This window comes from Amblyraja radiata, chromosome 1, assembly GCF_010909765.2.
Source record: "Amblyraja radiata isolate CabotCenter1 chromosome 1, sAmbRad1.1.pri, whole genome shotgun sequence".
NCBI classification, from domain to species: Eukaryota; Metazoa; Chordata; class Chondrichthyes; order Rajiformes; family Rajidae; genus Amblyraja; species Amblyraja radiata.
In genome coordinates this window covers 184,828,125-184,838,148 of record NC_045956.1, presented here as the reverse complement: position 1 = coordinate 184,838,148, position 10,024 = coordinate 184,828,125, and the positions used below count along the sequence as shown (strand labels likewise).

The window sequence follows — 10,024 nt, the reverse complement described above, 5'->3', positions numbered from 1 at the left end:
ACGGGGTACTGATTGGGGATGATCAGCCATGATCATATTGAATGGCGGTGCTGGCTCGAAGGGCCGAATGGCCTACTCCTGCACCTATTGTCTATTGTCTACTCAAGTGACTATCTATCTCTGCCTGTAAAATGTCCACTGACTTGGCCTCCACAGCCGTCTGTGGCAGAGAATTCCACAGATTCACCCCCCCTGACTAAATTAATTCCTCCTCATCACCTTCCCCAGGGTACGTCCTTTAATTCTGAGGCTGTGACCTCTGGTCCTGAACTCTCCCACTAGTGGAAACATCCTCTTCATATCCACTCGATCCAAGCCTTTCAACTAACTTTGTTTTGGAGAGAGTTTAGTTTAGTTTATTGTCCCGTGTACAGAGGTGCAGTGAAAATGTACAGTGACAAGCTAGATACAGAGAGTCATAAAGTCACAAGTGATAGGGGTAGAATTAGGCCATTCGGCCCATCAAGTCTGCACCGCCATTCAATCATGGCTGAACTATCTCTCCATCCGAACCCCATTCTCCCGCCTTCTCCCCATAACCCCTGACACCCGTACTAATCATGAACAGGGCCCGAGTGAGGCCACACCTGGAGTATTGTGTGAAGTTTTAGTCCCCTAATTTGAGGAAGGACATTCTTGCTATTGAGGGAGTGCAGCGTAGGTTTACAAGGTTAATTCCCGGGATGGCGGGACAGTCATATGCTGAGAGCAGCTGGGCTTGTACACTCTGTGGTTTAGAAGGATGAGAGGATATCTCATTGAAACATATAAGATTGTTAAGGGCTTGGACACGCTAGAGGCAGGAAACATGTTCCCGATGTCGGGGGAGTCCAGAACCAGGGGCCACAGTTTAAGAATAAGGAGTAAGCCATTTAGAACGGAGACGAGGAAACACTTTTTCACACAGAGAGTTGTGAGTCTGTGGAATTCTCTGCCTCAGAAGGCGGTGGAGGCCAGTTCTCGGGATTTGGCCGAATTTGGTCCGTTGAGCCAGCACCGCCATTCACTGTAATCATGGCTGATCATCCCCAATCAGTACCCCGTTCCTGCCTTCTCCCCATATCCCCTGACTCCGCTATCTTTAAGAGCCCTATCTAGCTCTCTCTTGAAAGCATCCAGAGAACCTGCCTCCACCGCCCTCAGAGGCAGAGAATTCCACAGACTCACAACTCTCTGTGTGTAAAAGTGTCTCCTTGTCTCCGTTCTAAATGGCTTACCCCTAGTGAAGAACTACACTAGTAACTAGTTACCCCTGGTAACTACACTACTCCGAACTAAACTGAACGAAACCAGTGTCTTCCAAACAGCTGAGTGCGTGGAAATGACACAAAAGTAACAAACATGACTCAGGGTGAATCAGACGCTACATGTCATTCTATCCCGTGATACACTATATGATGACTAAAGCATCAGACTAAATATACCCCGGCTGTTTATCACACCGCTTTTCATTAAAGGCCTTCTCCAGCTGTGTGTCAAGGCTGTTACAATGGCTTAGCACAGTTTACAATACAATACCGTTTATTTGTCATTTGAACCTCAAATGAAGTTGAAACGAAATTTGGTTTCTGCAGCCATACAACAAGTAAAAGAACCAAGACACACAATTTACACAAACATCCATCACAGAGAATCTCCTCCTCACTGTGATGGAAGGCAAAGTCTTGTCTCTCCCTTGCTCTCCATTCTTCTCCCGATGTTAAAGCGCCCGGCGGGCGATGGTATCGATGGTCCCGCGGAAATTAAGGCCGCGCCGGGCGATGTAAGGCCCCGCTCCGGGTCTTGATGTTGGAGCCCTACGGTTTAGTCTAGAGATACAGCACGGAAACTCTGCTGTAGATTCTTGATCAGTACGCTTGTCAGAGGTTATGGGGAGAAGGCAGGAGAATGGGGTTAGGAGGGAGAGATAGATCAGCCATGATTGAATGGCGCAGTAGACTGAATGGGCTGAATGGGCTAATTCTACTCCTATTCCTTGTGGTCTTCGGCCCACTGAGTCCGAGCTGAACAGCGTCTCCCGCACACTAAACTATCCTACACACACTAGGGGCAATTAGACTCATACCAAGCCCATTTAGCCGACAAACCTGTATTTCTTTGGAGTGTGCGGAGGAAACTAGAGATCCTGGAGAAAACCCATGTTGGACAAAGTGGAGAAGGTGCAAACTCCGTACAGACAGCACCCGGAGTCAGGATCGAACACGGGTCTATGGCGCTGTGTGGAGTTTGCACGTACTTCCCCCGTGACTGCATGGATTTTCTTCGGGTTACAATAGGAAATAGGTGCAGAAGTAGGCCATTCGGCCCTTCGAGCCAGCGCCGCCATTCATTGTGATCATGGCTGATCATCCCCAATCAGTACCCCGTTCCTGCCTTCTCCCCGTATCCCCTGACTCCGCTATTTTTAAGAGGCCTATCTAGTTCTCTCAGAGCTTATGCCTAGACCGCGGGATGTTCAGTAACCCCAAGTCGGCCGATCTGAGGGACCCGGAGGTGGTGTGGTGGGTAAGCAGACTTTTGATGTAGGTGGGGGCAAGCCCGTTAAGGAGGGTCTTGAAATGTATACGGAACCGCACAGGGAGCCAGTGGAGAGAGGCCAGGATCGGGGTGATGTGGTCCCTTTTTCGGGTGCCCGTCAGGAGTCTCGCTGCGGCGTTTTGGACCAGTTGCAGGCGGGACAGGGAAGATTGGCTGATGCCAGTGTAAAGGGAGTTGCAGTAATCTAGGCGGGAGGAGATAAATGTGTGGATGATCTTTTCGAGATACAGTTGAAAAAACGATTACACAATAGAATAGAACACAAACATCCACCACTGAGTTCTTCACTGAGCTGGAAGGCAACAAAGTTCAGTCATGGTGGGTATGTGGGACTAGTGTAGCTGGGACATATAACCATATCACCATATAACAATTACAGCACGGAAACAGGCCATCTCGACCCTTGTAGTCCGTGCCCAACACGTTTGGAGGAAGGGCCTGTTTCGCTGTAAGATTCTATGGCCCGTAGTCTACTAATTGCAAAGTTAGACTTTCAATAGACAATAGACAACAGGTGCAGGAGTAGGCCATTTGGCCCTTCGAGCCAGCACCGCCATTCAATGTGATCATGGCTGATCATCCCCATTCAGTACCCCTCTCCCATCTGGCCGCTCAGGGACAGTGTCTTCCCAGGCCACTGAGCCTTCCTACCACAACCAGAGAGCGGTGCTGAACTACCATCTACCTCATCGGTGACCCTCGGACTATCCTTGATCGGACTTTGCTGGCTTTACCTTGCACTGAACGTTATTCCCTTATCATGTGTCTAGACACTGCGAATGGGTCGATCGTGATCATGTATTGTCTTTCCGCTGACTGGATAGCTTGCAACTTTTCACTGTACCTCAATACACGAGACTGTAAATGTTCATCAGCGGCCCAATAATAAAAACACTCTCATGGTGAAATCAAGAGCTCTCCCGAGTTTAAAAAAAAATCAAACTCGTGGTAAGTACGTAGAATGTACGTAGCGGCTACGTCGGAGCTCGGAGACGTCTCTTAGCGGCTCGTAACGCTAACGGCAGGTACTCGGGAAACGTGGTAACTCGTGAAGATTTTTCAACACTGTGAAACATAGAAACATAGAAACATAGAAAATAGGTGCAAGAGTAGGCCATTCGGCCCTTCGAGCCTGCACCGCCGTTCAATATGATCATGGCTGATCATCCAACTCAGTATCCCGTACCTGCCTTCTCTCCATACCCTCTGATCCCCTTAGCCACAAGGGCCACATCTAACTCCCTCTTAAATATAGCCAATGAACTGGCCTCAACTACCTTCTGTGGCAGAGAATTCCACAGATTCACCACTCTCTGTGTGAAAAATGTTTTTCTCATCTTGGTCCTAAAAGTCTTCCCCCTTATCCTTAAACTGTGACCCCTTGTTCTGGACTTCCCCAACATCGGGAACAATCTTCCTGCAACTAGCCTGTCCGAACCCCTTAAGAATTTTGGTAAGTTTCTATAAGTTCCTCCCTCAATCTTCTAAATTCTAGCGAGTACAAGCCGAGTCTATCCAGTCTTTCTTCATATGAAAGTCCTGACATCCCAGGAATCAGTCTGGTGAACCTTCTCTGTACTCCCTCTATGGCAAGAATGTCTTTCCTCAGATTAGGAGACCAAAACTGTATGCAATACTCCAGGTGTGGTCTCACCAATACCCTGTAGCGGCTCGTAAAGCTAACCGCAGGTACTCGGGAAATGCTGTAACACGTGAATTTTTTTCAGCATTGTGAAAAATGTCCACGAGAGCCCCCGAGTACCTACGAGCGGCCATTACCGTAATTCTCCGAGTTCGAATCGGGGGAAACTTGGGAGAACTCTTGAATTACCTCGTACAGTGGGACAGGCCCTTAACTAATGTGCCCGAGCGAGAGAGAGAGAGAGAGAGAGAGAGTTTTTGTGCAGTACCGTAATACCATGTAAAGGGTGGCTTGAACATATGTGCAATGTAGGTTATAAATGGCATGAATTAATAAGGATTAATCTACATCCTGCCTCTTAAAGAAGTAAAGCATATATAGTAGGTAGACAAAAGTGCTGGAGAAACTCAGCGGGTGCAGCAGCATCTATGGGGCGAAGGAAATAGGCAACGTTTCGGCACGAAACGTTGCCTATTTCCTTCGCTCCATAGATGCTGCTGCACCCGCTGAGTTTCTCCAGCACTTTTGTCTTCCTTCGATTTTCCAGCATCTGCAGTTACTTCTTACACAAAGTATACATACTGGTTAGTGGAGCAAATATAAAAGGCCAGTATAAGGTGTGGCATTTTTTAAATTATTTTTATTAGCAGTGTACAACAATATAAGACATGCATAGCATATTATATTTCATGTACAACTTCTTATTTTTAAGTTAATAGCAAAATAAAAGAGTAAGAAAAGCAAGAAATAGAGAGAAAGAGAATATTATATTAAGTAATGATAATGTTAGTTCGTGGAGAAAAAGAGCCCACAAAACTGTATAGCCCGAAAGAGAAAACAAAAAGGAGAGGTGAAATAAGAAGAACAAAAGAATAGAGAAGAAAAAAAAGAGAAAAAAAAGAAAGTAAAAAAGATATTGTTATTATAGAAACGTACAAAATTCTTATGGAGTTGGACAGGCTAGATGCAGGAAGATTGTTCCCGATGTTGGGGAAGTCCAGGACAAGGGGTCACAGCTTAAGGATAAGGGGGAAATCCTTTAAAACCGAGATGAGAAGAAACTTTTTCCCACAGAGAGTGGTGAATCTGTGGAATTCTCTGCCACAGAGGGTAGTTGAGGCCAGTTCATTGGCTATATTTAAGAGGGAGTTAGATGTGGCCGTTGTGGCTAAAGGGATCAGGGGGTATGGAGAGAAGGCAGGTACAGGATACTGAGTTGGATGATCAGCCATGATCATATTGAATGGCGGTGCAGGCTCGAAGGGCCGAATGGCCTACTCCTGCACCTATTTTCTATGTTTCTATGTATCTATGATATACGTGCTTCGTATCTTTACCCACCCCTCACCGGGTTCTGAAATGGTTAATTTCAAGTCAAGTCAAGTCAAGTTCATTTGTCACATACACATACGAGATGTGCAGTGGTTCTAAGATTGTGTTGCACCACATGCTTGTAATAAGTCGAGAAAAGGAGACCAAATCTTTAAGAATTGGTCCAATTTGCCTGATAGGACGAATCTCATATCTTCAAGGTGTAACATTTGCGACATGTTTGAGATCCACATTTTGAGCGTTGGTGTGGGTGCATTTTTCAAGAATTTAAGTATTAGTTTTTTTGCCGTTATTAGGCCATCGTTAAGGAGGCATTTTTGAAACGAAGTCAGCCTACACCCGTCAAGGTGCGGCATTTGTGATTCTACAGCATATGAGAGAACATAATCTACAGTTAACTAAAGTCAAACTATTTCTGCCGTCTCTTCCCGATACTAACCCAGGTCTGTTCCCCTTTGCAGATTCTTCTTAAAATTCTTCCTCAAGTGCAATCAGAACTGTTTGAAAAACGCTGGTAACCCCAGGGACATGCGTCGATTCCAGGTACAGACATTCTTTGTCAATTCATTCTTATTTCAGTTGCCGTCCTTGCTGATAATGGATGGGAGGGCAGCCCAGGTGGCATGGTGGTGTAGCGGTAGAGTTGCTGCCTCACAGCGCCGGAGATCTCGCCGGGTTCCATCCTGACTACGGGCGCTGTCTGTACGGAGTTTGTACGTTCCTCCCCTTGTACGTGACCTGCCTGGGTTTTCTCCGGGTGCTCCGGCTTCCTCCCACCACCCAGGTTTGTAGGTCAATTGGCTTGTGGTAAATGTAAAATTGTTGCCAGTGTGCTAAGGGCAGCGTTCACATAGAAACATAGAAAATAGGTGCAGGAGTAGGCCATTCGGCCCTTCGAGCCTGCACCGCCATTCAATATGATCATGGCTGATCATCCAACTCAGTATCCCATCCCTGCCTTCTCTCCATACCCCCTGATCCCTTTAGCCACAAGGGCCACATCTAACTCCCTCTTAAATATAGCCATTGAACTGGCCTCAACTACCTTCTGTGTCAGAGAATTCCACAGATTCACCACTCTCTGTGTGAAAAATGTTTTTCTAATCTCAGTCCTAAAAGATTTCTCCCTTATCCTTAAACTGTGACCCCTTGTTCTGGACTTCCCCAACATCGGGAACAATCTTCCTGCATCTAGACTGTCCAACCCCTTAAGAATTTTGTAAGTTTCTATAAGATCCCCCCTCAATCTTCTAAATTCTAGCGAGTATAAGCCGAGTCTATCCAGTCTTTCTTCATATGAAAGTCCTGCCATCCCAGGAATCAGTCTGGTGAACCTTCTCTGTACTCCCTCTATGGCAAGAATGTCTTTCCTCAGATTAGGAGACCAAAACTGTACGCAATACTCCAGGTGTGGTCTCACGAGCGGGGATCGCTGGTTGGGGCGGACTCGGTGGGCCGAAGGGCCTGTTTCTGCGCTCTCTCAGTTTATCTCTAAACTGAACTACACGAAACATGGAAAGGGAAGTGTCTTGGTCTGAAGAAGGGTCTTGACCTCAAGTCAAGTCAAGTCAAGTTTATTCGTCAAATACACATACGAGATGTGCAGTGAAATGAAAAGTGGCAATGCTCGCGGACTTTGTGCAAAAAGACAAACAAACAAACAACCAAACAGAATGGAACAGAATCACATATTCACATATTACATATTTGTGGGAGGAAAAAAGACACCACACAACATTAGAGTGGTTCAGTAAAGTTAGTCCCTGGTGAGATAGGAGTTTACAGTCCGAATGGCCTCTGGGAAGAAACTCCTTCTCAACCTCTCCGTTCTCACCGCATGGCAACGGAGGCGTTTGCCTGACCGTAGCAGCTGGAACAGTCCGTTGCAGGGGTGGAAGGAAGGGGTCTCTCATGATATTATTGGCTCTGGAGTTGCACCTCCTGATGTATAGTTCCTGCAGGGGGGCGAGTGAAGTTCCCATAGTGCGTTCGGCCAAACGCACTACTCTCTGCAGAGCCTTCTTGTCCTTGGCAGAGCAATTCCCAAACCAGATGGTAATATTCCCGGACCAGATGCTTTCCACCGCCGCTGCGTAGAAGCACTGGAGGATCCTCGGAGACACTCTGAATTTCCCCAGTTGCCTGAGGTGGTAAAGGCGCTGCCTGAAACGTCACCTATTCCTTTTCTCCAGAGATGCCGCCCGACCCATTGAGTTATTCCAGCGTCTCTCTGCGGAGAAGGAAGAGCTGTTTGTGTGTGGTGCCTTTTACAATCTGGCGAGAGGTGAGGGGGTCCTCATCGAAACATACCGAAGAGTGAAAGGCATGGGTTGAGCAGTTTTAAGGCCCCATATCTGAGGAAGGACGTGCCGGTGCTGGGGAGGGTCCAGAGGAGGTTTAGGAGAATGATCCCGGCTTTAAGAAGAGTCAAGAGTGTTTTATTGTCATGTGTCCCAGATAGAACAATGGCATTCTTACTTGCTGCAGCACAACAGAATATGTCAACATAGTATCATATGATAAACAAGAGAGAAAAGAAAAGTCCAGTGTGTATATATGCACATACTCAATACATATATATATATATTCAATACACACATACTCAAAATCAAATAAAATACTGCAATAATAATAATAATATTAATCTATTGTAGTTCAGAGCTAATTTGAGGTTGTTGTGTTTAGTAGCCTGATGGCTGTGGGGAAGCAGCTATTCCTGAACCTGGATGTTGCAGTCTTCAGGCTCCTGTACCTTCTACCTGAAGGTAGCAGGGAGATGAGTGTGTGGCCAGGATGGTGTGGGTCTTTGATGATGTTGGCTGCCTTTTTGAGGCAGTGACTGCGATAAATCCCCTCGATGGTGGGGAGGTCAGAGCCGATGATGGACTGGGCAGTGGTCACAGTTTTCTGCAGTCTTTTCCACTTCTGGGCGCTCAAGTTGCCGAACCAGGCCACGGTGCAACTGGTCAGTATGCTCTCTACCGTGCACCTGTAGAAGTTAGAGAGAGTCCTCTTTGAACTGGGTTAACGTATGATGAGCAATTGATAGCACTGGGCCAGTACTCGCTGGAGTAACCTCATTGAAGTTTGCCGAACAGCGAAAGACCTGGATAGAGTGGCTGTGGAGTGGATGTTTCCACTGGCGGAAGTCTAGGACCAGGGGGCTGAGTCTTAGAATAGAAGGGCGTACCTTTAGAATTCAGACTTTAGAGATACAGTGCTGAAAGAGGCCCTTCAGCCCATCGATCAGCGACCACCTCATACAATAGACAATAGACAATAGGTGCAGGAGTAGGCCATTCGGCCCTTTGAGCCAGCACCGCCATTCAATGTGACCATGGCTGATCATCCCCAATCAGTACCCCGTTCCTGCATTCTCCCCATATCCCCTGACTCCGCTATTTTTAAGAGCCCTATCTAGCTCTCTCTTGAAAGCATCCAGAGAACCGGCCTCCACCGCCCTCCGAGGCAGTGAATTCCACAGACTCACCACTCTCTGTGAGAAAAAGTGTTTCCTCGTCTCCGTTCCTTATTCTTAAACTGTGGCCCGCTAACAATATCCTATACACCAGAGGCAATTTACAATTTTACCAAAGCCAATGAAACGACAAACATGTACGTCTTTATAGTGTGGGAGGAACCCGGAGCACCCGGAGTAAACCCACGCAGGCCACGGGGAGAACGCACAAACTCCGTACAGACAAGAACACGTAGTCGGGATCGAACCGGGGTCTCTGGCGCTGTGAGGCAGCAACTCTACCTCTGTGCCACCGTGCCACCCCCAACTGACAGGAGAGGTGGAGGAATTTATTTTGCCAGTGGATGTTGAATCTGTGGAATTCATTGCCACAGACGGCTGTGGAGGCCAAGTCATTAGGTATTTTTAAAGCGGAGATTGGCAGATTCTTGATTAGTGCGGGTGTCAAAGGTTATGGGGAGAAGGCAGGATACAGGTTAAAGGGAATAACGTTTAGTGCAAGATAAAGTCCAATTTAAGTTAGTCCACGGGTCTCTAATGAGGTAGATAGCAACTCGGGTCCACTCGCCTGTTGTTCAAGTTCAAGTTCAAGAGAGTTTATTGTCATGTGTCCCTGATAGGACAATGAAATTCTTGCTTTGCTTCAGCACACAGAACATAGTAGGCATTTACTACAAAACAGATCAGTGTGTCCATATACCATTATATACATATATACACACATGAATAAATAAACTGATAAAGTGCAAATAACAGATAATGGGTTCATAATGTTCAGAGTTTTGTCCGAGCCAGGTTTAATAGCCTGATGGCTGTGGGGAAGTAGCTATTCCTGAACCTGGTCGTTGCAGTCTTCAGGCTCCTGTACCTTCTACCTGAAGGTAGCAGGGAGATGAGTGTGTGGCCAGGATGGTGTGGGTCCTTGATGATGCTGCCAGCCTTTTTGAGGCAGCGATATGGCGATAGTATGTGTTCAAGAAGGAACTGCAGATGCTGGAAAATCGAAGGTACACAAAAAAGCTGGAGAAACTCAG

The 10,024-nt window shown here is 46.8% G+C and overlaps 1 protein-coding gene across 1 annotated transcript in view; it reads left to right on the top strand.

Annotated features, from left to right (window-relative positions):
• The first annotated feature begins 1,718 nt into the window (after nt 1–1,718).
• The window catches only part of LOC116987769 (transcription factor COE3-like), a 75,635-nt gene continuing 67,329 nt past the window's right edge, over nt 1,719–10,024 (top strand). The window contains exons 1-2 of the mRNA XM_033044020.1: nt 1,719–1,762; nt 5,956–6,055. Coding sequence (XP_032899911.1) covers nt 1,719–1,762; nt 5,956–6,055 — 144 coding nt within the window. The remainder of the gene's footprint in view (nt 1,763–5,955; nt 6,056–10,024) is intronic.